General features: G+C 40.3%; 2 protein-coding genes and 1 long non-coding RNA gene across 4 annotated transcripts; all 3 read left to right on the top strand.

Moving 5' to 3' along the window:
- Positions 1 to 1,906: 1,906 nt before the first annotated feature.
- Positions 1,907 to 14,215, top strand: LOC110485816 (uncharacterized). 2 transcript variants are annotated; one of them, XM_036940484.2, is made up of 8 exons: positions 1,907 to 2,402; positions 4,267 to 4,349; positions 4,541 to 4,870; positions 5,597 to 5,917; positions 7,528 to 7,653; positions 8,802 to 8,855; positions 10,675 to 10,722; positions 11,179 to 14,215. In XM_036940484.2, the coding sequence occupies exons 2-8, from the start codon at positions 4,277 to 4,279 to the stop codon at positions 11,220 to 11,222; spliced, it is 996 nt and encodes a 331-aa protein (XP_036796379.2). In that variant the 5' UTR covers positions 1,907 to 2,402; positions 4,267 to 4,276; the 3' UTR covers positions 11,223 to 14,215. The 2 variants fall into 2 exon arrangements, with proteins under 2 accessions (XP_036796379.2, XP_036796380.2); XM_036940485.2 differs by lacking the exon at positions 8,802 to 8,855 and having other exon boundaries at positions 2,269 to 2,402.
- On the top strand, positions 2,299 to 21,826 carry LOC110485817 (CD276 antigen). The gene is made up of 4 exons (XM_021557000.3): positions 2,299 to 2,402; positions 19,573 to 19,655; positions 19,875 to 20,204; positions 20,915 to 21,826. Exons 2-4 carry the CDS (start codon positions 19,583 to 19,585, stop codon positions 21,268 to 21,270), a joined length of 759 nt encoding a protein of 252 aa, XP_021412675.3. The 5' UTR covers positions 2,299 to 2,402; positions 19,573 to 19,582; the 3' UTR covers positions 21,271 to 21,826.
- A 486-nt stretch (positions 21,827 to 22,312) lies between these two features.
- LOC149978801 (uncharacterized) lies at positions 22,313 to 24,804 on the top strand. The gene is made up of 2 exons (XR_016485777.1): positions 22,313 to 22,458; positions 22,924 to 24,804. It is a non-coding gene; the product is annotated as an uncharacterized LOC149978801 (long non-coding RNA).
- Positions 24,805 to 27,827: the final 3,023 nt, after the last annotated feature.

The raw sequence follows: 27,827 nt of genomic DNA on the forward strand, positions 1-27,827 counted from the left end.
CCAGCAGAATGATTTGATCCATGACTGAAACAGGCCATATCTCCACATTGTGCTTTCCAAAATTTCAAATCACTTTCACCCGAATGAGTTTCCTGAAGAAGGACAAAATCTGAGTCACTGCGTTTACAGTATAAAAATAAAGCTCTCCTTTTTGTTGGATTTCTCAAACCCCTAGCATTCAGACTAACAATATTGAGTGAATTGAAAACGAACTCCTGCATTAAAAAAGAAAGAACACAAATTAGACAACCAGTATTAATGTGAACAATAAAACAAACAGTGAACCTTGAGAGGATTACTCCGACGGAAAACTACGCTCAGCTGAGGCAGCGGTGGTTAACAGAATAACAAATCTATTTACTTCCTATTCTTAGGCAAGTGTTCATCAGTTGTAGTTAGAATGGTATGTTTATTCGTGGCAGTACATTAACTGTACTCATGGTAGTACTCACAGTTCCAATTTGGTTACCCAGTAATCATTCTTCCTTCGATAAACGCGTGTGGGCCCTTGAACCCCGCCTTCTTTCCTTCTTGTCGCGCCTTCTGTATAAGCGGCCACAGTTTCTCTCTGGCAGCCTGATCCTGCGGTATCAGAGCTTCTTTGATGCGGAGCTTCTTCTCGTCCAGAAACGTGTTCCCCTAGGCCATGTTCCATATGATGTCCCTGTAATGGTGCATAGTTAAGCGCAAGATGATATTGCGAGGGGGTCCAACAGATCTTCGTTTCCCAAGTCGATGTACCACATCAATCACGTCTCTTAGCCTGTCTTTGATGCACGGAGCCACTTTTCCCAGGATATTAATGACTACTTCGCTAATATCCTCTCCCTCTACCCCTTTTATACCTTGGATTTTCAGATTCCACCTGCGAGAGTTCCTCTGAAGTTCAGCTACATTCTCACACAGCTCATTATTTTTGGATTTCATTTTCTTATCTTTTCTTTTTCCTTGTTCTCGCTCACAGTTTTGTGTAGTTGATTGACAGTTTATGACAGATTATCGATCTTCTTTGATGTTTCTTCTGTAGCCCGCTCTATGATGGACACGTTGGGAGAGCGTGGCGTCTTGTTGTTTTGTTGTGCCATTCAGCCCCATAGAGCCCAACAGTGGAGGTGTCCATAAAACCTAGCGGTCAAGAAGGGAAATGGTTCCAATCGTTTTCCACAAATCATTTTTCCCACAGTGGATTTTTAGAAACACTTAAAATAAGGGCTGTGTTTCGTGTAGGTTTACCCTGGCGTGACATTTTGATAACCATGTAAGTCTCTCTCAGACATGTGACAAGCTGTGACAGTGATATTCAATGTTGAAGAAATGTTCATTTCATCACAGAAACAGATACATTAATTACAATACATGACTGAGTGACTAAGGCAACCACTTTCATTTAAAAATTTTTTTTGAATAAAATGTAGTTTAAATTACTTATCCACATACCAGTAAATCATCAACCTATAGTCATTTACAAATAATTGTACTTTTTTTACAAGCATTATTTGCGTATTTGTGTAGGCCCACTTGATCTGGACCCAAGGCTGCTCAATACCCTTCCTGGTCTCCTTCCCAATGAGGTGGATGGGTTCTATAACCAAGTTCATGCAGCACCTGCACTTGAAACACCAATGTTAACACACTACATTTCTGACCTTTACAGAAAATTCAAAAGTCAACCAGTGTTTGGATGAATTGGCTCTAGAACAGTATTCTCCAACTGTAGGGCTACACAATCACCCATCGGTCCAATGATGACAAAGTTAATTTAATGCTGTCCATCCGCCATTTGTTCAATTAAATAATTGAAGGCCCCCCAGTCCATGAATTCTGCTACTCCATGATGTCCCCTAGTCCCGACGTGACGATGCTATCCCCTTGCCTGATAGACCCACCTCCTCTCTGCTTTCTTCGTGTCAAAGTAGAAGTCCTGCATGTGCGGAGGCATATGTGCACAAACGATAACTTGTGGGGGACATTTATTTTCACATGAGAAAAGCAAAGGAACTGGGTCTAGGCAGGTAGCCAAGTGGTTAAGCGCGTTGGGCAAGTAACCGAAAGGTTGCTGGTTCGAAATCCTGAGCCAACTAGGTGAAACATCTCTTGAGCAAGGCACTTAACCCTAAGTGGTCCTGTACATTTGACAAATTATTAAAATGTCTAAAACAGACCTTTGTTTGAATGTTTAATCATTTGTTATTTTGGATATTTTATATAAATTCACTAAGGTATAAGGACCAACCCTCTCCTGAACCGTCACCTTGCCGCTGTTGAGAGGTTTGCGTACTGCAATGACCATAAAACGACCAATGCGTCAAATCGAAACCGAAAGTTTAGACAGCCTGTCAGTGTAATCTTTAATCAGATTCACTCTAACCTTCCACACTGTAACAACCTGAAGCATTTGTGCGGTAAGATTTTAACGTTTTCCGTGTCTCTAGCCTAGCTTCTCTTTATATTATTTAAAGTTTATTAATTGTTGACCATATTGCTTTACAGGTGTGCGTTTACCGATTAAAAAAAGAGCCGGCCAATTGGCTCCATGATTTGCATACTGCGATTATTGATTTTTGAGCTCAAATTTAATGCAGATAGGTTACAAAATAATTATCGAAAGAGGGTGAATCTTCACTGCAGAAACAATAAATAAAGGGGAGATTGTGAATCTGGTCCATGCTCATGTTTGCTGTGTGTTAAAAAAATACGTAATATTCCATATTTGGCCAGGTAACATTTTTTCTGAACGCGCATTTCACAATCTGAAAAAATGATAGCCTTCATTTGAGCTTTACGTTGAAGATTAGCATTTTCTTTCATGGTTCTATGTACATTTTTAAACATTTTGAGAGAAGAACCGTTTGGGAACCCAATGAGCCTTCTCTTTTAAGTGAACAGAGCCAAATGAGCCGGCACCCCGAAAAGCCGGCACCCCGAAGAGAATGCCCATTATAGTACAGACGTCAATTCAACGTCAATGTTGGTTCAACATAATTTCATTTAAAGGACGTGGAAACAACGTTATTTCAACCAGTGTGTGCCCATTGCCAGTGGGTGTCTATTTGCATCGCAAAACTATGTATATTTGCCCAGTGAAAAGTCTGAGTGCTGCATTTCCAAGCAGGTTATGTTTAATTTTGTATATCAAACATTTTGGAGCTTTCTCTACATGTATACTATATGGAAGTGTTTGTTTGTTTTTGGCTTCAAACCACAATCAAGTTAAGTGCTAAGTTCATGGGCTAAGTTGTACTGGCAGAACTTCCTTCTCATTTACTTCCCCCTAAAGTGAAGTGTAATGGGATTCTACGACAACGAGTGTGCTAAATAACAAATTGAAGAGGGGGATATTGCACATTTGTCCCTTGATTATTGCATACATTTTTGCATCTGTAGGCCTATTTCATGCATCTTTCAATTAAAGGTCCCTCCAGAAGCCCTCACTAGGGAGCCCCAAAAAACGCCCTTATTCTTCCATTGCAGCTGTTTAGTCCTTTGGGCATTGTGTAGCTGCATTGGCTCTAGAAACACTGAGGATTTTATGGGGGAGAATAACTCCAACAGCTTTAGTGGCCACTTGAATGAATTTAACAGTACTGTCATCTCCCACACAATTGTTTCCTTAATAATAGAATGTGTTTCCTTCAGTGAGTGTTATGCTCTTTTGTCTATTTGTATAATGTTCACATTTTGTTGCATTTCTCTGTCAAGGAAATAGTTGAAACAGACATGTTGACAGTCCAGATGGGAGGTGACCAGTAGATAGGCAACACCGTCAACTGTCCCCTATTTAGCTATGTTAGGCCTTCATTCACAATGTACTTAGTTAAGACCTATTCACCACTTTACTTTTAGTCAAATTGGATTTGTTTCTGTTAGCCACTGTTTTATTTTTATTTTCGGAGAACAGTCCAGAGGCACTTTGTGAGCGACAGGCAGTCTATAGACTTACCTCTGATGGATTCTGGGTTCTAACTCCTGGACTTGGGATAGGGTTAATTATCAGGTATCCTATTGAAATATTGAGTGCTTAGGTTTAGAGGGTCTACACCAGAAGTTAATGGTTATCTGTAGGAGGAAGGTATATGGTGGGTGCAATGAAGCTTGGAATGTACTGAGTGTAGGGAAAACAATCGTATGTGGCAGACATTAATAAGGGGGGAGAGTCGTGGATTAGTGATGAAGGGGGTCGAGTTCAGTTACTCTGATAATTAAAACCTAACACCTCATACTGCTGTGACAAGTGTTGTCATTGTACATTTCTCTCTTCCTACTCAGGAATCCAAAGATGACCTCAGCTACCACCTTCCTGTTTTTTGCGATCCATTTAGCCTGTATCAGAGCTGGAAATTCCTCTGAGAGTAAGTTGTGCCATGACTGCCATAATAATGGTTGTAAAATGTTATATACAAAAATGTATTTATTATTTTCAGCTGATTGTTAACTAAAAGTTCGATAAGATTGGTCACATTATGATAAAACTGACTACTATACTAGTAATTCTGTCTTGTATTATTGTCAATTTGTCTCTGTCATGATATTTTACTCACAGAATTTATCAAACTGGAGTGTAAAGAAGAATACCATGGGGTTTATGGTCAGCAGTCATTGCTGCAGTGTATTGTCAAAGCTGTTGAGAACGTGACCATCTTGACCGTGACCTGGAAGCGGGTGGAAGCTGATCCTCTTTTGTTGGAATACCATAAAGATACATCTAACCTAACACCTGGATTTACATTTGCTGAGCCATCCTGGAACAAGGATAATATGAATGTGTCCTTGTTGTTGACAAATACCAAGATGGCCGACAAGGGTGTGTATGAATGCATGGTGAGAACAGACAGTGGTGATGATACAGCTACAACCAGCCTCAGTGTCACAGGTGAGTCCTGTACTGTCTACAGTTCAACCAAGTGTGATTATAAAAAGATAAGCACCTTTCAGCACCGGTTCATGAAAGGAGAAAACTGAACAGATATTCAGCCTCTCTTGGAGGTCAATATAAGAATAGAATACAACAGCTTTTTAAATGTGTCTCAGCTCATAACACCCTTCATCAGGGTGTTATGATGCCCACATGTGTTTAAATGAAGTTCTATTCAACTTCCGTTGTTGTCACACACACACACACACACACACACACACACACACACACACACATACAGTTATGATACAAAGTTGATGTTTGGAAAGGATGTTTATTCTGGAATATGTTCAGGGGGAGTTCAGATCTATTTTTTGGTAGGAGCCAGAGTTACTTTCTGTTTCAGAATGACAGTGCTCAAATGGCACAGAGTAGTACCAGTGGGAATGTCCACAACTAGCCTCCATAATGTAATTCTACCCACGATATGCAATCAGTGTTTACACAATAGGCCTAGTGTACACAGACTACATTAGAACGTGTGTTAGAGATAGAAGAAATGTCTTTCCAGTTTATTAAAAATCACTCCTCCAGTAATCTCATTCCAAGTTATAACCCTCGGATGGACGTTGAAAAGGTGCAAAGTCTGTCTTAACGATGTTTACCCGCTGACGTTGTATAACTAACTACTGGTGTAGCAAATATCACCCACATGTATGATAGATTTCTCTCTCTCTCTTCCAGCTAAGTACATAACTCCAACCATGAGCTCCATCCCTGAGACCAACATCAAAGAGAACACAGATGTGACCATTTTCTGCAACTCTACAGGCGGGCAACAGACAGGGTTGATCTGGTGGTTTGACCAGGATGGCTACAATTGGACGCGCAGGGCTGAACTGGTGGCCAAAGAGACTGACGATGGACTGTTTAGCCTCTCCAGTAAATTCATAGTGCTGAAGGCTACATCCAGTTACACAAACTACACGTGCAAAGTGCTCAATGTCAATGGTGCCGTGGAGGGGAAGGCGTCATTTGTGATCCAGTTAGCGCCGCAAGTCTCAGGTACGTGCTGCCGTGCCTGCTACCTATGGGTATGAATATGTTGGTGATGTCACCCTTTGTAAAAGCAGAGTCAGGTCCAAAACATTCCAGTCTCTCGTATTCCCTCATCCTGACCCTGATAATTGTAAACAATTCAGCCTCAATCAAGTCTACATTTATTAGTATAGGCCTTTTTTATGATGTCTTTATCATGTGCGAGCACAATAAAAGTCAGCCTTATAATGAGAGAACAACATGTCACTGAGGAGTGGAGTAGGTCAGGCCGTAAAATGCTCCTCAATCTGACTGAACATCTTCCTTGAAACTGGAAAAAAGGAAAATGCTTGTGTTGGTTTGGGTAAGAAACAACAGAGAGCAATAGTAATGGCATATTTTTGTAGGCACTAACTCCCCCAATGGTTTGTTGGACAAAGCCTATGGGGAAAATTAGTTTCTCTAGGGTTTTTGGATAAAGGCCAAAAATAAGGTCTGTGGTAAACAAAGGCTTAGGAGATTTTATACGTTTAGTTCTACGAGATAAATCTTCGTCAGTTAACATAACTTTTTGTGAATTTCGAAGCCTTTATGTCATTTAGTAAAGCACATAAAGGCTTCATAATTCATAAAGGTCATGTTGCCCTGACTGATATTATCTCATAGAACAAAATGTATAAAATCTCCTAAACCTGTGTTAACCTCAGACCTTATTTTCGGCGTTTATCTCAAAACCGTATTTTTCCCCCATGAATTTTCGCCATAGGAATGGCTGAACGAATCAAGAATAACTCATTTGCGGGTTTTAGGATTACAAGCCGGCAAGCTCTATTCATGCGTGTTTCAACAGGAATCCAGAAGCTCTTCGATGTTTGCTTAACCCAGTCTACTTGTCATCTGATGAGCCTATAGGAAATTACTAGGTTGATCTGATCCAATTGGTCTATAGAGAGGGAAGTAATGATAGTGGAGTTGTAACTACCTGCACCAGTTGCAAATTAGAGCTCATAGTCCCCAATCTGTCTCTAATGCTCCCTCTTGTCACGATTCAGTGCAGTCATCATAATACCTTCTTACCAGAACATTCTGTCTCTGCAGTTGTTTTTCTCATCTCTGGCAGCCATTTTGAATATTCTTTCTGCTCTGCGGTCCTCCAGCTGTTGTTTTTTAGCCTGGCTGGGGATTTTACAAGACAAAGGATCCATCTAATGCCAAAACTAATTGTTCTTAGCAATGGGAAGTTAAGTAGCCCTTTCCTGCTGTCAATGACCAAAAGTGCCCTCTTTGGCCTCATGGGTGAAATGATTCTGAATATTTTTCAGAATTTCAAAACCAAATAAAGATTTTTATTTTTTATTTTTTAAACAAATTCGGTGTTTCTATGTCAAAAGGTTTTGTTGAATTTCAGTCTTCAAGATTTGTTTTAGACTAACAATCTCTCTGTGTGACCTTGATTTAGCCCACCGCAGTAAAAGGTTATTAAGACACATGCAGATTTGAACAGAGCTCAAGTCTGTGTGTGTGAAACGCCCTGACACTGACTTTGACCCAAGCACAACTAACCTTTTTCTCTTGACTTCATATCAATTGCCTATTTATTTTGTAACTCCCAATTTATGTCCATTTTGTATGTCCAGAAATGAACGCTGACAATTTGGATTCTGATTCCACCATCCACTGGCTAGCCCCGGTTGTAGTCATAGGATCTCTGGTCATTGGACTCCTTGCTGCGCTGCTGATATTTAAAAGGCGCTCCACCCAACGTAAGTACATGAATTGTCATACTCATACAGTAGAGACTGTTGTCTGTGTATAACTCCATTAACAAATATCACTACATGGAGCTTTGATCATGTATCTGATCATGTATATGTTTTTCATGCTAGCTTAGTGCTAGATTAACCTGCTTATTTATTTCACCTTTATTTAACCAGGTAGGCTAGTTGAGAACAAGTTCTCATTTACAACAGCGACCTGGCCAAGATAAAGCGTAGCAATTCGACACATACAACAACACAGAGTTACACATGGAATAAACAAAACATAGTCAACAATACAGTGGCCCTGTACAGTGGTCCTGCCTCTGCCAAGCCTACATGCTCTGGCAGCCATCCATTTTTTCCTTTGCATGGGGTATTACACAACTCAGCCAATCATTTATAGTAGTCAAATCAGTGACATGTTGTGGCATGCTATTAACCATGAATAGCAGTATAGTTAATACTTAATCCAATCCATATTACTATTATAATATACACTTAGTATACCTGACATTAGGAACACCTTCCTATTATTAAGTTGCAAACCCCTTTTGCCCTCAGAACATCCTCATTTTGTCAGGGGATGAACTCTACAAGGTGTCGATAGCGTTATACAGGGATGCTGGCCCATGTAGACTCCAATGCTTCCCACAGTTGTGTCAAGTTGGCTGGTTGTCCTTCAGGTGGTGGACCATTCTTGATACACACAGGAAACTGATGAGCGTAGAAAAACCCAGTAGTGTTGCAGTTCTACAATTGCGCCTGGGACCTACTACCATACCCCGTTCAAAGGCACTAAAATCTTTTGTCTTGCCCATTCACCCTCGGAATGGCTCACATACACAATCCATGTCTCAATTGTATCAAGGCTTAAACCCTTCTTAAAACGTGTGTCCTCCCCTTCATCTACACTGATTGAAGTGGATTTAACAAGTGACATCAATAAGGGATCATAGCTTTCACCTGGATTCACCTGGTCAGTCTATGTCATGGAAAGAGCAGGTGTCCTTGATGTTTTGTATACTCAGTGAATACTATTATAATAATACTATTATCTATTAATGGATTAAGCATTAACTACACTAGTAGGCTATTTATTGTTCATCAACATTACTTTTGGTTTAAAGATGATCTTTTTTGATTTCATTTAGGTTTTGTGTCATTTTTGAGAGGAGCTCGAAGGCAGTCCACCTTTCCGTTAATGAGTATGTCCTTCGATATTCACTATTTATTGAAATATTGAATATTTTATGTTTATTTGTCACTTTAGATTTATTCTTTCCCATCTTTCCTAGACAGTTCACAGAATACACTGTGCAAGCAATACATATACTTTATAATGACCAGCATCATATTTGGAATGATGTTTTATATTTTTGTTTTATACTTTTATAACTTATAAATTAGAACTTTTTATAATACTTTTATAGCTGTTATAAATTACAACAACACTCCATAATGCACTCACATAGCCTGAGTGCCAGTCTGTTTGGTCTATCATGCCAAATCCTTGTCACTCATTGTCATGCCTAACATTTTTGTCTTGACAATGAGCCATGGAGTTGGCAAGAGTAGGTCAAACAGATATTTGACCAGGCAAGCATTCACATGATTTTGGTTTGTGAAACTCGCCACTCAGCCTTGGACAGTAAAACTGGGGAACTGTGGCCACTCACCCGGAACACATGTCTGTCTGTTCTCACCCTTCCAAATCTCCTCACTAACCACATCCTCCATCAGTTCCTCTTTAGTGTTGCTTCAGAGGGGGATATTTTGTTTACATTGGGCCCTTATGTCTGATATGCTGTACATACAGTATCTGTCCATAAATGGGCCTGGTTTCTTGTCCCAGTCTGTCCCGGTATCTGTCCCTGTGTAATATCTGACATGCTGTACACACAGTATCTGTCCTATAAGTCCAGGGCAGGAATGGGCCTGGTTTCTTGTCCCAGTCCGTCCCAGTATCTGTCCCTGTGTAATATCTGATATGCTGTACATACAGTATCTGTCCTATAAGTCTAGGGCAGAAATGGGCCTGGTTTCTTGTCCCAGTCCGTCCCGGTATCTGTCCCTGTGTAATATCTGATATGCTGTACATACAGTATCTGTCCTATAAGTCCAGGGCAGGAATGGGCCTGGTTTCTTGTCCCAGTCCGTCCCAGTATCGGTCCCTGTGTAATATCTGATATGCTGTACATACAGTATCTGTCCTATAAGTCCAGGGCAGGAATGGGCCTGGTTTCTTGTCCCAGTCCGTCCTGGTATCTGTCCCTGTGTAATATCTGATATGCTGTACACACAGTATCTGTCCTATAAGTCCAGGGCAGGAATGGGCCTGGTTTCTTGTTCCAGTCCGTCCCGGTATCTGTCCCTGTGTAATATCTGACATGCTGTACACACAGTATCTGTCCCTGTGTAATATCTGATATGCTGTACACACAGTATCTGTCCAGAAATGGGCCTGGTTTCTTGTCCCAGTCCGTCCCGGTATCTGTCCCTGTGTAATATCTGATATGCTGTACACACAGTATCTGTCCCTGTGTAATATCTGACATGCTGTACACACAGTATCGGTCTTAGCTTTCCTATTAAACATGACTATTATGGTGATTGAATGTAGGTCAAAGGGTAGTGTTTCATCCATCACAAGTGGAGTAGAAAATGGAGTGCTGATAATTACTAATTGTTTGCCAAACCAGTTGGCAACAATTTTGCATTGTTTCAATGGGGAAATCTTAACAATTGACTCTCCCCTGTACTCATTTTGTTAGTTTAGCTGCATGGCTGTGGTGAAGGGAGATTATGTATTTGGGTCATACTATTATGTAATGCTGGGTGAAATATGGGCCTATCTGCACTGTGAGGGAAGATTTGCTATCTTGACTAACTTTTCTCTTTCCGCCCGACTCTTAATTTCACTGAACTTTGAAGGAGGCAATGTTCCTCTGGAGATTTAAATGTTAGATGACATTCCTCCACAATATGTCACAGATCATATTCTGACTTAGCCTTTTTCTTTTTTAGGTGACCACCAACCAGATACCAGGCATGATGGAGATGTTGAGGCAGAAGGTACTGTGTCCATGTGTTCAATCTACAAATAATATATCTATATTTATATTGTACATGTACAATGAACATATCTGTCTAAAATATATTGTATTTTCTATTCAGCATCAAGGTTTCTTAGGGGACATGATTTTTTAAATGATTGATTGTCCTGTAGTTAACCTTGTGGTTATCTTGTAGTTTACATGCTGCTTGTGCTCCTTGTAATGATTAATGAAAAGTCTCTCCTGTTTTTACTTTCTATTGTGTAACATTATGCTCTTTCTTTCTTTCTTTCTCTCTCTCTCTATCTCTCTCTCTCTATCTCTCTCTCTCTCTCTCTCTCTCTCTCTCTCTCACCTTCTCTGTCTGTCTATCGGTTCTCTTTTTCTTTCACTCTCTTTCACTCCCTCCCTCCCTCCCTCCCTCCCTCCCTCCCTCCCTCCCTCCCTCCCTCCCTCCCTCCCTCCCTCTGTCCAGGTCTAAACAGTGACAGTCCACAGGACCAGCGTGACAGTCTCTAGTAAATTATTCGTTAACTGGCAGTCTCTGGAAGGGACTGTTTCCTTCAATAAGGAAACAGTCTCTTCCGATAAATGAGGGGCTTGTCACCATCACTGTCTTTTGATGGACTGTTTCCTGTTAAGTGTCCGATGACAGTCACTTTGGCACTCAGGTCATTCTGATTGAGGCATCTGTTTCTTCATAATCTACTGATGATGGCAGCCTTTAAGGTCTGTGGTTGATTACAAATGATATGTAACTGCCCTCTATATCAATGTTTCTATACAGGGTTGCCATGGTGTCATAATGCCATGGTGTCATAATGCTTCAATAAGGAAACAGTCCCTTCCGATCAATAAGGGGCTTGTCACCATCACTGTGTCATCACGGTGTCATAATGCTCTAGATTCTACCACTACAGAACATTGGTATACTGTAATACCAGGTAATCTAATCAATGTACACACTGTACTACAAGGTGCATGGTTTAACATTCCACGTTTCCTATACTGTAGATTCTACCACAGTGGTTGTTATTACTATACTGTAACACCAGACCATCTAATCACTATAACTTTACACACGGTTCTATACTAAGGTTGTGCGAACATTCAAAAACAGCACTTTTCTGAAAACATGTAGTAAAACTGGTTTCCCTTCTGAAAGAGGGTTTCGCAAGACTGTACAACAACCACTCTTATAACCAAAAGCCAGCCTGTTGCTCCTACCACAGAGGATTTGTTTGTGGCCTTCCTCTTACTCCTTTCTTCTTGTCTTGTGCCACCTGCTGGTGGACAATTCAGGTCTATATTTATATAGATACTAGCCTTTAAACACTGTGGTTGATGACTTTAACAGTCTCTGTTTGAAAGCCTAACATGATTGGTTCTGTACAGCAGGGTTCCCCAACTGGCTGTCCACGGGTCAAATTGGTTTTATTTCCCCCCCCCCCAAGTTTTCATAAATGAACTATAAAAACACTAGGAAATCAGCTCCAAGTTATTTTAATTTAAGAAGTCTGTTCCCAAGTATTCCTATGCAGAATAGAGAGACACGTGATCATATAGAAATGTAAGCAAGGTTTGAAATGATTCTGTTCTAGTCAAACATGATATATTTTTGTGCTTCTTGCGTTTAATTTGCAGTCTACACATTTTTTGTAATTATGTCCCCCCCCCCCCCCCGACTCAGGAAAAAAAAATCGGCCCACGGCTGAATCTAGTTGATGATCCCTGCGGTATGGGGTTGCCATAGTGTCAGTATACTGTAGATTCTACCAGTATGATTGTTAAAACTGTACTCTTAACACCAAGCCATCTAATCCTTGTAACGTTTCACACTACACTAGAAGTTTCATGAGCAATGTTTCTTCTGATTTTTTTCATCACTGAGCAAACTTCAGTTCCGCTGAGCGCAAACTTGAACGTTGTGAAAATTCTGTCCCACTTCCGAACACTGAGGCTGTACCCACTTTTAAGTTAGTTTTAATAGTGGTCAAGTTGGCTACTGTGGCTATTTGATCATAATGTAGGCCTACCAGAGTGGTCTACCATCAAAAACAATGGAACAAATGCCTCCTATAACATTTGAACACGGAAATAGCTGTTCTATCATTCAGCCTACAGTAGCAGCCACTGTGTGGTGTTCAATGTAGGGCTGCATTCAATGAAACTTTTGAAGAAAACATGCCAGGCTTGACATGAACCTGATTCTCCACTTGTCCTTCAGACAAGGAGGTGACTGACAATGTTGCTGTGTTGTTTGTTTACGCGTGTACAAAGCACTTTCCCCCAAAAAATATGAAGTAAACTGGTTTCGCCTCTGAAAAGACGGTTCTGGTAGATACTCTACTTTGATTCTGCTCCAATGTGTATGTGAAGAAATGCTAGGCTAAATATAAATAGTACATCACTTTTGACTAGAAGGAAATCAGGGAGCCATTTTGAATTCAACCTTTGACTTGACTTTGTGTCACCTCTGGAACGTATTGTAACATTAACCCAACCTTGTTACCAGCAGCCAGCCTGTTGCTTCAACAGTTCTACCCCAGCAGTTTCTTTTGATTTCTCCTTCCTTTTTTTCACCTGGTGGTTGATTATGAAAAATGTGGGAAAACATTTAGAAAACCTTTTGTGGGGCAGCAATTGTCTTCTATTTACATAATGATTGTTTCAGTTCCCATGATGTTTTACTGCTATCATGCTGCTGTTGATGGCATTGCAAATCGACTTGAGAAATCTGTTGTTGTATTGTGGCAACTTGAGGTGAACGCTGTCCACAACAAGACTACACCTCCCACAATTCCTTCCAACTCCTCGACAGTGTCTGTTCCTTCTTACTTAAGTGCACACTTGGCAGTTGTCGCTGTAGATACAGATATGATGAACCTATTTCTACGCCAGTCAGCATGGAACTAGCCAGGGCTCTTCCACAGAAGGCTGGACTTTGATCTTTTTTGTTGTTGTTGATTTTGGCTCTGATCTACTATGGTGGCTTGAGATGTTTGTGCGTCAAGTTATGATTATTTCCCAATTCAAACAAAAAATAAGACATGTTATTTCGTAGTGTAAGAGGTCAAGATGAGAGAGGAATCCTGTCTATATATGAAGTGATTATCAAGTGATTTGTTAATACGTTTTTTTTTTTAAAGTCAACTTCCTGTTTTCAGCACATAGATATGCCTGCTTGAGGCCTGCTCTGCATCTAACCCCATATAACAGACTTTGTTATTGCTACATTTGGTATGTTTTTATATGTGACTTTGTTTGTTATGAATACATCATTGAGATTAAAGCTTTTTTACTTTGTCCAGATATAACATGTAAATAATCTATTGTATAGAATGTCCGGGTATATTTTGCACTGTGAAATTCCTGTTCAGATCCTGCACCTTGATACTGTTCATTCAATATAGGACAGTGAGAAAGTTGTTACACTGAACGTTTTGTAAATACTTTCACTTGTTGTTTTTTAAATACTACCATCTTTAAACAAATAAAAAATCATAATTGTTGGGGTGGCTAATCTGCATTCTTTTCTGTTCTAAGATCTAAACTGTTTTAATACGTTTTAAGGAACCAAAAGCATTGTGAGGAAAATGTATATAATTGCGGCACAAAGGAAATGTTTTTTTCTTCTTCAGAATGATGTTTTATATACAGTACCTTGCAAAAGTTTCCCCCCTTTAAGCGCTTTTCCTATTTTGTTAAATTACAACCTGTAATTTAAATGGATTTTATTTGGATTTCATGTCATTTACATACACAAAATAGTCCAAATTGGTGAAGTGAAATGTAAAAAATAACTTGTTTTAAATAAAAAAAATAAGATTTTTGGGGGGGAAAAGGGGTGCGTGCATATGTATTCCTCCCTTTGCTATGAAGCCCCGAAATATGATCTGATGCAACCAATTACCTTCAGAAGTCACATAATTAATTAAATTAAGTCCACCTGTGTGCAATCTAAGCATCACATAATCTGTCACATGATCTCAGTATATATACACCTGTTCTGAAAGGCCCCAGAGTCTGCAACACCACTAAGCAAGCGGCATCATGAAGACCAAGGAGCTTTCCAAACAGGTCAGGGACAAAGTTGTGTGGAAGTACAGATCAGGGTTGGGTTATAGAAAAATATCAAACTTTGAACATCCCACAGAGCACCATTAAATCCACTATTAAAAAATGGAAAGACTATGGTACCACAACAAACCTGCCAAGAGAGGGCCGCCCACCAAAACCCACAGACCAGGCAAGTAGGGCATTCATCAGAGAGGCAACAAAGATACCAAAGATAACCCTGAAGGAGCTGCAAAGCTCCACAGCGGAGATTGGCGTATCTGTCCATAGGACCACTAAGCCATACACTCCACAGAGCTGGGCTTTAAAGAAGAGTGGCCAGAAAAAAAGCCATTGCTTAAAGAAAAAAAATAAGCAAACATGTTTGGTGTTCGCCAAAAGGCATGTGGGAGACTCCCCAAACATATGAAAGGAGGTACTCTGGTCAGATGAGACTGAAATTGAGCTTTTGGCCATCAAGGAAATGCTATGTCTGGTACAAACCCAACACCTCTCATCAACCCGAGAACACCATACCCACAGTGAAGCATGGTGGTGGCAGCATCATGCTGTGGGGATGTTTTTTATCGGCAGCGACTGTGAAACTGGTCAGAATTGAAGGATGGAGCTAAATTACAGGGAAATTCTTGATGGAAACCTGTTTCAGTCTTCCAGAGATTTGAGACTGGGACGGAGGTTCACCTTCCAGCAGGACAATGACCCTTAGCATACTGCTAAAGCAACACTCGAATGGTTTAAGGGGAAACATTTAAATGTCTTGGAATGGCCTAATCAAAGCCCAGACCTCAATCCAATTGAGAATCTGTGGTATGAATTAAAGATTGCTTTACACCAGCAGGAACCCATCCAAATTGAAGGAGCTGGAGCAGTTTTGCCTTGAAGAATCGGCAAAAATCCCAGTGGCCAGATGTGCCAAGCTTATAGAGACATATCCCAAGAGACTTGCAGCTGTAATTGCTGCAAAAGGTGGCTCTACAAAGTATTGACTTTGGGGGGGTGAATAGTTATGCATGCTCAAGTTTTCAGTTTTTTAAAAACGTATTTCTTGTTTGTTTCATAATAAAATAATATTTTGCATCTTCAAAGTGGTAGGCATGTTGTGTAAATCAAATGATACAACCCCCCCAAAAAAAATATTATAATTTCAGGTTATAAGGCAACAAAATAGGAAAAATGCCAAGGGGGTGAATATTTTCGCAAGGCACTGTATTTTTTTAGCCCAGCGACAGTACATTAGTACACAGTAGCAAAACGTAGCAAAACAATTTGCAACGGGAAACGTATCGTATGTTCAGGTGGTCCCTCTCCCTCTCAGCTTTCATTTTGTCCCTTGTGAATACAACCCTGGATTGATTGAACTGAAGTTAGACATGTGACACTGAACAGAAGGCAACATGTCCACTAGAGGAATTTCTCTCCTCACATTAAAATGATGACGCAAAGCGTGAGAAGAGATATGAGCTGAGTTTGATTAACATTGAGAAAAATCGACATTTGACAGATAAATAACATGAACACAACATGATGTAACTTTGATGTGCTTTAACATGCCTGTAGTTATGTGAATGCCATAAAGTTAATTAACAGATGGGTCTGTTGTGTTTTTATAACAATGCAATCCATCTGAACTCTCCACTCACCATGTTTTTTGACTAACACAATAAACCATTGAAATTATAATAACATATATAGAATTTGATTAAATGAAGAATTCTAAATTAGACTGCAGTAATACATGAAGGTGTGGTTGACTGTGAGGAACTGTGATGTCAGATGTATCCTATTTCCTGTCTTTCTAAGTAGATGTCAGACAGAGACAGACAGCAGTATACAGGCAGCTGTGGTGATGGTGATGTCACTGCTGAAGTGTTTGCTGCTGTTCTTCTTCTCATTCAATGAATTGACCACAGCAGCAGGTAAGGCAAGCTGTTTCTTCCCAGCCAATCAAGGTTGATTCTGTGTTAAATCATGTTCAATCATTAAAGTGAAGGTTCTGAGTCCTGCAGATGTTTCATTTTGTGTATCCAACATTTCTCCACATGTCAAGTATACTATGTGGATGCTTTTTTCTCTCAAACCACAACCATGTTAGCGGGGTCCTATGTCCTTTTATCCCTTGATCATTGCCTGCATTCTTGCATCTATAGGCCTATTTCATGCATCTTTCTGTAAAATGTCCTTCCAGTAGCCCTCACAAGGGAGGAAAACATCCCTTATTCTCTCATTGCAGCTGTTTATTCCTTTGGGCATTGTTCAGCTGCATTGGCTCCAGAAGCAATGAGGATATTGTGGGGGAGAATAACTCCAACAGCTTAGGTGGCCACTTGAATGAATTTAACAGTACTGTCATCTCCCACACATTGTTTCCTTAATAATAAAATGTGTTTCCTTCAGTGTGAAAATTGACGTTTCCCTCCCTTACTAGCTCTGACTTTGCTGATTGCTACTTCACTGAGGAAAAATGTATTCGCAATGATTGTGATATGTGGTTGATCCATCTATCTAGACTACATTACCAAACGTTTGTGGACACCTGCTCGTCAAACATCTCGTTCCAAAATCATGGGCATTAATATGGAGTTGGTCCCCACTTTGCTGCTATAACAGCATCCACTCTTCTGGGAAGGACTTGCTTCCATTCAGCCAGAAGAGCATTAGTGAGGTCAGGCACTGATGTTGTGCAATTAGGCCTGGCTTGCAGTCGGCGTTCTAATTCATCCCAAAGGCGTTCAATGGGGTTGAGGTCAGGACTCTGTGCAGGCCAGTCAAGTTCTTCCACACCGATCTCAACAAACCATTTCTGTATGGACCTCGCTTTGTGCACGGGGGCATTGTCATGCTGAAAGTACAGAATTGTCTAGAAGGTCATTGTATGCTGTAGCATTAAGATTTCCCTTCACTGGAACTAAGAGGCCTAGTCCGAACCATGATAAACAGCCCCAGATCGTTATTCCTCCTCCACCAAACTTTATAGAGTGCTCTATGCATTCAGGCCGGAAGCATTCTCCTGGCATCTGACAAACCCAGATTAGTCCGTCAGACTGCCAGATGGTGAAGTGTGATTCATCACTCCAGAGAATGCGTTTCCACTGCTCCAGAGTCCAATGGCGGCAAGCTTCACACCACTCCAGCTGACACTTAGCATTGCGCATAGTGATCTTAGGCTTGTGTGCGGCTGCTCGGCCATGGAAACCCATTTCATGAAGCTCCCGACGAACAATTCTTGTGCTGACATTGCTTCCAGAGGCAGTTTGGAACTCGGTAGTGAGTGTTGCAACCGAGGACAGACCATTTTTACACGCTTCAGCACTCGCCAGTCGCAGTCTGTGAGCTTGCGCACTTAGATGTTTCCACTTCACAATAACAGCACTTACACTTACAACAACTTACAGTTGTTGGAAAGGTGGCATTCTATGACGGTGCCACGATGAAAGTCACTGGGTTCTTCAGTAAGGCCATTCTACTGCCAATGTTTGTCTATGGAGATTGCATAGATTTGTGTTCAATTTTATACACCTGTCATGAACGGATGTGGCTAAAATAGCCGAATCCACTAATTTGAAGGGGTGTTCACATACTTTGGTATATACATAGTGTATCTTAAGATGAACACTTAATTCGCTTTGAATAAGAGTGTCTGACTAAAATGTAAAATGTTATTCTCTTTTGTCTATTTGTATAATGTTCACATTTGATTGTATTTGCCTGCCAAACAAATAGTTGAAACAGGCATGTTGACAATTCAGATGGGAGGTGACAAATAGATAGTTTAATAGGGGACAGTTGCCTGATGGCCTGTGTTAGGCCCTCATTCACTATGCACTTACACTGAACAAAAACATAAACGCAACATGTAAAGTGTTGGTCCCATGTCTCATGAGCTGAAATAAAAGATCCCAGAAAAATGTTGTGAACAAATTTGTTTACATCCCTATTAGTGAGCATTTCTCCTTTGCCAAGATAATCCATCCACCTGAGAGGTGTGGCATATCAAGAAGATGATTAACAGCATGCTCATTACACAGGTGCACCTTGTGCTGGGGGACAATAAAAGGCCACTCTAAAATGTGCAGTGTTGTCACACCACACAATGTCACAGATGTCTCAAGTTTTGAGGGAGAGTGCAATTGGCATGCTGCCTGCAAGTCCACCAGAGCTGCTGTTAGAGAATGTAATGTATATTTCTATACCATAATCCACCTCCAATGTCCTTTTAGGGAATTTGGCAGTAAGTCCAACCGGCCTCACAACTGCAGACAAGTGTATTGCGTCGTTTGGGCAAGCGGTTTTCTTAGTCAAAGTTGTGAACAGAGTTTCCAATGGTGGCGGTGGGGTTATGGTATGGGCAGTCATAAGCTGTGGACAATGAACACAATTGCATTTTATCGATGTCAATTTGAATGCACAGAATTACTGGGAGGCCCTTTTATTTTGAAAGGTGTCTTTGACCAACAGATGCATCTGTATTCCCAGTCATGTGATATCCATAGATTATGGCCTAATGAATTGATTTCAATTGACTTATTTCGTCATATGAACTGTAACTCAATAAAATTGTAGAAATTGTTGCACATTGCGTTTATATTTTTGTTCAGTATAATTAAGACCTATTCAGCACTTTACTTTAGTTGACCTGTATTTGTTTCTGTTTTATGACTTTATTTCCATACGACAGTCCAGAGCCACTCTGTGAGTGATAGGCGGTCTATAGACCTACCTCACGCAGTCTACAGACTTACCTCATACTGCTGTGACAAGTGTTGTCATTGTACATTTCTCTCTTCCTACTCAGGAATCCAAAGATGACTTCAGCTACCACCTTCCTGTTTTTTGCGATCCATTTAGCCTGTATCAGAGCTGGAAATTCCCCTGAGAGTAAGTTGTGCCATAATAATGGTTAGAAAATTTTGTATACAAAAATAGATGTATTGTTTTCAGCAGATTGTTAACTTTGTGGTTCGGGAGAACTGTATATCATTTTTTACTCAAAGTTCAGTAAGATTGGTCACATTATGATAAAACTGACTCCAATAACAGTAATTATCTTCTTTATTGATGTTGTCTCTTTTCACTGAAATTATATTTTACTCACAGCATTTGTCAAACTGGAGTGTAAAGAAGAATACCATGGGGTTTATGGTCAGCAGTCATTGCTGCAGTGTAATGTCAAAGCTGTTGAGAATGTGACCATCTTGACCGTGACCTGGAAGCGGGTGGAAGCTGATCCTCTTTTGTTGGAATACCATAAAGATACATCTAACCTAACACCTGGATTTACATTTGCTGAGCCATCCTGGAACAAGGATAATATGAATGTGTCCTTGTTGTTGACAAAGACCAAGATGGCCGACAAGGGGGTGTATGAATGCATGGTGAGAACAGACAGTGGTGATGATACAGCTACAACCAGCCTCAGTGTCACAGGTGAGTCCTGTACTGTCTACAGTTCAACCAAGTGTGATTATAAAAAGATAAGCACCTTTCAGCACCGGTTCATGAAAGGAGAAAACTGAACAGATATTCAGCCTCTCTTGGAGGTCAATATAAGAATAGAATACAACAGCTTTTTAAATGTGTCTCAGCTCATAACACCCTTCATCAGGGTGTTATGATGCCCACATGTGTTTAAATGAAGTTCTATTCAACTTCCGTTGTTGTCACACACACACACACACACACACACACACATACAGTTATGATACAAAGTTGATGTTTGGAAAGGATGTTTATTCTGGAATATGTTCAGGGGGAGTTCAGATCTATTTTTTGGCAGGAGCCAGAGTTACTTTCTGTTTCAGAATGACAGTGCTCAAATGGCACAGAGTAGTACCAGTGGGAATGTCCACAACTAGCCTCCATAATGTAATTCTACCCACGATATGCAATCAGTGTTTACACAATAGGCCTAGTGTACACAGACTACATTAGAACGTGTGTTAGAGATAGAAGAAAAGTCTTTCCAGTTTATTAAAAATCACTCCTCCAGTAATCTCATTCCAAGTTATAACCCTCGGATGGACGTTGAAAAGGTGCAAAGTCTGTCTTAACGATGTTTACCCGCTGACGTTGTATAACTAACTACTGGTGTAGCAAATATCACCCACATGTATGATAGATTTCTCTCTCTCTTCCAGCTAAGTACATAACTCCAACCATGAGCTCCATCCCTGAGACCAACATCAAAGAGAACACAGATGTGACCATTTTCTGCAACTCTACAGGCGGGCACCAGAAAGGGTTGATCTGGTGGTTTGACCAGGATGGCTACAATTGGACGCGCAGGGCTGAACTGGTGGCCAAAGAGACTGACGATGGACTGTTTAGCCTCTCCAGTAAATTCATAGTGCTGAAGGCTACATCCAGTTACACAAACTACACGTGCAAAGTGCTCAATGTCAATGGTGCCGTGGAGGGGAAGGCGTCATTTGTGATCCAGTTAGCGCCGCAAGTCTCAGGTACGTGCTGCCGTGCCTGCTACCTATGGGTATGAATATGTTGGTGATGTCACCCTTTGTAAAAGCAGAGTCAGGTCCAAAACATTCCAGTCTCTCGTAATTCCCTCATCCTGACCCTGATAATTGTAAACAATTCAGCCTCAATCAAGTCTACATTTATTAGTATAGGCCTTTTTTACGACGTCTTTATCATGTGCGAGCACAATAAAAGTCAGCCTTATAATGAGAGAACAACATGTCACTGAGGAGTGGAGTAGGTCTGCAGTTGTTTTTCTCATCTCTGGCAGCCATTTTGAATATTCTTTCTGCTCTGCGGTCCTCCAGCTGTTGTTTTTTAGCCTGGCTGGGGATTTTACAAGACAAAGGATCCATCTAATGCCAAAACTAATTGTTCTTAGCAAAACCAAGTGTGATTATAAAAAGATAAGCACCTTTCAGCACAGGTTCATGAAAGGAGAAAACTGATCAGATATTCAGCATCTCTTGGAGGTCAATAGAAGAAGAATAGAATACAACATTACATTATTTTAAGTGTGTCTCAGCCAGGCTGTTATGATTCCCACATGTTGAAATAAAGTTATATTCAACTTCCGTTGTTGTCGCTCGCACACACACACACACACACACACACACACACACACACACACACACAGTTACGACACAAAGTTGGTAAGGATGTTTCATTCTGGAATGTGTTCAGGGGGAGTTCAGATCTATTTTCGTGTGTGTGTGTGTGTGTGTGTGTGTGTGTGTGTGTGTGTGTGTGTGTGTGTGTGTGTGTGTGTGTGTGTGTGTGTGTGTGTGTGTGATTGGACAGCACAGCAGGAGCCAGAGCAATCAGTGTTTACACAACAGGCCTAGTGTACACAGACTAAATTAGAACGTGTGTTAGAGATAGAAGAAATGTCTTTCCAGTTTATTAAAAATCCCTCCTCCAGTAATCTCATTCCAAGTTATAACCCTCGGATGGACGTTGAAAAGGTGCAAAGTCTGTCTTAACGATGTTTACCCGCTGACGTTGTTGCGAACTGCACCCACATGTATGTAATATCATTTATCTTCCTATCTCTCTTCCAGTTATGTACAAATCACCAACCATGAGTTCCAGTCCTGAGAATGGACTGTTTCCTGTTAAGTGTCCGATTACAGTCACTCTGGCACTCAGGTCATTCTGATTGAGGCATCTGTTTCTTCATAATCTACTGATGATGGCAGCCTTTAAGGTCTGTGGTTGTTTACAAATGATAAGTAACTGCCCTATATATCAATGTTTCTATACAGGGTTGCCATGGTGTCATAATGCTCTAGATTCTACCACTGCAGAACATTGGTATACTGTAATACCAGGTAATCTAATCAATGTACACACTGTACTACAAGGTGCATGGTTTAACATTCCACGTTTCCTATACTGTAGATTCTACCACAGTGGTTGTTATTACTATACTGTAACACCAGAAAATCTAATCACTATAACTTTACACACGGTTCTATACTAAGGTTGTGCGAACATTCAAAAACAGCACTTTTCTGAAAACATGTAGTAAAACTGGTTTCCCTTCTGAAAGAGGGTTTCACAAGACTGTACAACAACCACTCGTATAACCAAAAGCCAGCCTGTTGCTGATGTTGTTGCGAACTGCACCCACATGTATGTAATATCATTTATCTTCCTCTCTCTCTTCCAGCTATGTACAAATCACCAACCATGAGTTCCAGTCCTGAGAATTGCATCAAACAGAACACAGACGTGACCATTTTCTGCAACTCTACAGGCGGGCACCAGAAAGGGTTGATCTGGTGGTTTGACCAGTTTGGCACAAACTGCACAGGCAGTGCTGAACTTCTGGCCAAAAAGACAGACGACAAACTGTTTAGCCTCTCCAGTAAACTGACAGTTCTGAAGGCTACATGCAGGTGGTTCCACAAACTACTCATGCACAGTGCACAACACCAATGGAGTCCAGGAGGGGAAGGCATCATTTGAGATCCCGTTTGTATGTTCCACAGGTACGTTCTGCCATCGTGGTCGGTATACATGAACGATGTTTGTGATGTCATCCTTTGTAAAAGCAGGGTCAAGTCCAAAACATGCCAGTCTCTCGTAATTCCCTCATCCTGACCCTGATAATTGTAAACAATTCAGCCTCAATCAAGTCTACATTTATTAGTATAGGCCTTTTTTATGATGTCTTTATCATGTGCGAGCACAATAAAAGTCAGCCTTATAATGAGAGAACAACATGTCACTGAGGAGTGGAGTAGGTCAGGTCGTAAAATGCTCCTCAATCTGACTGAACATCTTCCTTGAAACTGGAAAAAAGAAAAGGAATGTCTTGGTTTGGGGAAGAAACAGTCCATGCATGTTTCAACAGGAATCCAGAAGCTCTTCGATGTTTGCTTAACCAAGTCTACTTGTCATCTGATGAGCCTATAGGAAATTACTAGGTTAATAATGAAATAATGATAGTGGAGTTGTAACTACCTGCGCCAGTTGCAAATTAGAGCTCATAGTCTCCAATCCGTCTCTAAGGCTCCCTCTTATCACGATTCAGTGCAGTCATCATAATACCTTCTTACCAGAACATTCTGTCTCTGCAGTTGTGTTTCTGTCCTGTGGCAGCCATTTTAAATGTTTTTTTCTGACCTGCCTGGCTGGGAATTTCCAAATAAAAATTATCCATCTGATGCGAAAACGAATTGTTCTTAGCAATAGGAAGTAAATTAAGATTATATTTAGATTAGAAAAGAGCACTAGTCTGTGTGTTTATTTTAAGATATCAAAATAATCTGAAAAATTACTCTGCTGGAAATTAAGTTGGAACAAGTGAAATGACCTGATACTGACTTTGACCAATCATAGCTAACCTTTTCCTCTGGATTTGATATTTTAGAAACATTTTGGAACTTCTATTTAGTAGAAATTACATTGAATTTTGGTTGACTGAATCCAGGTCTACTGGAATATATTTGTACAAATAATCAATCTGATTTCATTTGTTCAGCTTCTATCTCAAGGCCATCAGACTGTTAAACAGCCACCACTAACATTGAGTGGCTGCTGCCAACACACTGACTCAACTCCAGCCACTTTAATAATGGGAATTGATGGAAATTGATGTAAAATATATCACTAGCCATTTTAAACAATGCTACTTAATATAATGTTTACATACCCTACATTACTCATCTCATATGTATAGGAATATACTGTACTCTATATCATCTACTGCATCTTTATGTAATACATGTATCACTAGCCACTTTAAACTATGCCACTTTGTTTACATACCCTACATTACTCATCTCATATGTATATACTGTACTCGATACCATCTACTGCATCTTGCCTATGCCGTTCTGTACCATCACTCATTCATATATCTTTATGTACATATTATTTATCCCTTTACACTTGTGTGTATAAGGTAGTAGTTGTGGAATTATTAGGTTAGATTACTCGTTGGTTATTACTGCATTGTCGGAACTAGAAGCACAAGCATTTCGCTACACTCGCATTAACATCTGCTAACCATGTGTATGTGACAAATACATTTGATTTGATTTTGGATTTGACTTTGATTTGTTCTCAATTATGGACTTTGTGCATCTATATCTGGTCACAGATAGAGTAGCACCTCATGTATTTAATTCAAAAACACGTGAATTTCCTATTTAATTTGTAAATTGTTTATTTTCCCCCCGCAGTTGAAGGTTCAAAATATGATTTTGCTTTTGATTCCACCACCCACTGGCTAGCCCCAGTTGGGGTCATAGGATCTCTGGTCATTGGACTCCTTGCTGCACTGCTGATATTTAAGAGGCGCTCCGCCCAACGTAAGTACATGAATTGTCATACTCATACATGACAGACTGATGACAGCTCTCGTAGACTGTGTGCTACGTGGGCCTGGCTGATATGTGTGATCTCTCTCTCTCTCTCTCTCTCTCTCTCTCTCTCTCTCTCTCTCTGTGTGTGTGTGTGTGTGTGTGTGTGTGTGTGTGTGTGTGTGCGTGTTAGGAATTTTATGAATAATGACTGAACAATATCTACATTTAAATAGAACTATAACTAGTTAAACTCTACCCTGTTTTATTATATCTGATTAATAATGTTCATTCATAAGGAAGGGATTGTGTAGCATGAAACAGGGGGTAATTAAACATAATAAACATCATTCCAGCCAGGTTGGGGAGGAATGGATTGTGGGTTTTAAGTAAGCAAAAAGGGTCGTTAACCTATGGTTGAACCGACTCAACTTAGCTCTCTGATGTTTAGATAAGGCAGTGAGTGCCTCCCTAGGTTTTCCATTATCTGGAGCTGTCTGCTGAATAGTGATAGATGGTGGTGAGATTTCAGAAGATTTCAGAAGTTAATCTTGATATGGTTTGTGTCTGGAGTGAGTGAGCTGTTTTGTCTTGGTCGATAGGAGGATGGATATTTTATAACCTATGACGTCATATTTTGTATATAAACTGTTGTTTGTGGTTCCAAGGCAGCGAGCTCCGAGAATAAATATTATTATCTAATTTTGATAAGACTGGTCTCTGTCTATTTTATTTAAATAGTAATCTTAAAAATTCTTATAAAATAGACTGAGTGAATTTAATGATAGGAATTATGAAATTCCGATGATAGTAACTCCTTCATGAACGGATATCATTGTATGAAGCTTTGTTGAGTATCATGGATCTCTGCTTGGCATGCTAGTTTGTGCTAAATGAACCTGTGCAGTGGGACTGGATGCTTTGGCAGTTGGCAGCCAGCCATTTTGGCTCTGAATGGGGATGCTTACCTTAAAGTTGCACTGCCAAGTACCTCAGTAGTCAAACAACCTAGTGAAAATACCCCAGGCTCAGCCAGTCGTCAAGTACGGTAGATAAACATCTTTACTATATGATCAGTGGCTTTCAGCCATGTGTGGTATAGGCTTATATTAACCATGAAAAACAGTGCATTTGATGCTCAATCCAAGTCAATATTAATGGATTAAGCATGAAATGCACTAGTAGGCTATTTATTGTTCATCAACATTGCATTTGGTTTACTTATTAGCTTTTTTATGTATACTGTACAAAAGTATAAATGCAACATGCAACAATTTCAATTATTTTACTGAGTTACAGTTCATATAAGTAAATCAGTCAACTGAAATAAATAAATGAATCCTAATCTATGGATTTCACTTGACTGGGCAGGGGTGCAGCAATGGGTGAGCCTGGGAGGGCATAGGCCCACCCACTTGGGAGCCAGGACCAGCTTATCAGAATTAGTTTTTCCCCACAAAAGGGCTTTAAAACAGACAGAAATACTCTTCAGTTTCATCAGCTGGTTGGTTGGTCTCAGATGATCCTGCAGGTGAAGAAGCCGGAGGTGGAGGTCCTGGGCTGGCGTGGTTACATGTGGTCTGCGGTTGTGAGGCCGGTTGGACGTACTGCCAAATTCTCTAAAACGACGTTGGAGGCGGGTTATGGTAGAGAAGTGAACATTAAATTATCTGGCAACAGCTCTAAAGGAAAATCCTGCAGTCAACATGCCAAATGCACACTCACTCGAAACTAGAGACATCTATGGCATTGTGATGTGTGACAAAACTGCACATTTTAGACTGGCCTTTTATTGTCCCCAGCACAAGATGCACCTGTGTATTGATGATATTGTTTAATCAGCTTCTTGATATGCCACACCTGTCAGGTGGATGGATTATTTTTGCAAAGGAGAAATGCTCAGTAATAGGCACGCAAACAAATTTGTGCGCAACATTTGAGAGAAATAAGCTTTTTGTGCATATGGAACATTTCTGGGATCTTTTTTTTTCAGCTCATGAAACATGGGACCAACACTTTACATGTTGTGTTCATATTTTTGTTCAGTATAGTTTGTTTTAAGATTTATTGTAATAGTAGGTTTTGTGTAATTTTTTCACAGGGGCTCGAAGGCAGTCCTTCAATATTCAGTATTTACTAAAACATTTGATTTTAAGTTCCTCTTTAGTGTTGCTTCAGAGGAAGATACTTTGTTTACATTGGGCCCTTATGTCTGATATTCTGTACATACAGTATCTGTCCTATCAGTACAGGGCAGGTATGGGGGCCTCCAGGGGCAAAAATGGGCCTGGTTTCTTGTCCCAATCCGTCCCGGTATCTGTCCCTGTGTAATATCTGATATGCTGTACATACAGTATCTGTCCAGAAATGGGCCTGGTTTCTTGTTCCAGTCCGTCCCGGTATCTGTCCCTGTGTAATATCTGATATGCTGTACACACAGTATCTGTCCCTGTGTAATATCTGACATGCTGTACACACAGTATCTGTCCCTGTGTAATATCTGACATGCTGTACACACAGTATCTGTCCAGAAATGGGCCTGGTTTCTTGTTCCAGTCCGTCCTGGTATCTGTCCCTGTGTAATATCTGACATGCTGTACACACAGTATCTGTCCCTGTGTAATATCTGATATGCTGTACACACAGTATAGGTCTTAGCTTTCCTATTAAACATGACTATTATGGTGATTGAATGTAGGTCAAAGGGAAGTGTTTCATCCATCACAAGTGGAGTAGAAAATGGAGTGCTGATGATTACTAATTG

This window comes from Oncorhynchus mykiss, chromosome 13 (genome assembly GCF_057628025.1).
Source record: "Oncorhynchus mykiss isolate SJ-2025 chromosome 13, ASM5762802v1, whole genome shotgun sequence".
Taxonomy (NCBI): Eukaryota; Metazoa; Chordata; class Actinopteri; order Salmoniformes; family Salmonidae; genus Oncorhynchus; species Oncorhynchus mykiss.

Excerpts from the sequence above, each read along its gene's own strand:
- LOC110485816 (XM_036940484.2), top strand. The coding sequence starts at position 4,277 with ATGACCTCAGCTACCACCTTCCTGTTTTTTGCGATCCATTTAGCCTGT. Across the intron at positions 4,350-4,540 it reads AGCTGGAAATTCCTCTGAGA|AATTTATCAAACTGGAGTGT; the intron begins GTAAGTTGTGCC and ends TTTTACTCACAG. Across the intron at positions 4,871-5,596 it reads AACCAGCCTCAGTGTCACAG|CTAAGTACATAACTCCAACC; the intron begins GTGAGTCCTGTA and ends TCTCTCTTCCAG.
- LOC110485817 (XM_021557000.3), top strand. The coding sequence starts at position 19,583 with ATGACTTCAGCTACCACCTTCCTGTTTTTTGCGATCCATTTAGCCTGT. Across the intron at positions 19,656-19,874 it reads AGCTGGAAATTCCCCTGAGA|CATTTGTCAAACTGGAGTGT; the intron begins GTAAGTTGTGCC and ends TTTTACTCACAG. Across the intron at positions 20,205-20,914 it reads AACCAGCCTCAGTGTCACAG|CTAAGTACATAACTCCAACC; the intron begins GTGAGTCCTGTA and ends TCTCTCTTCCAG.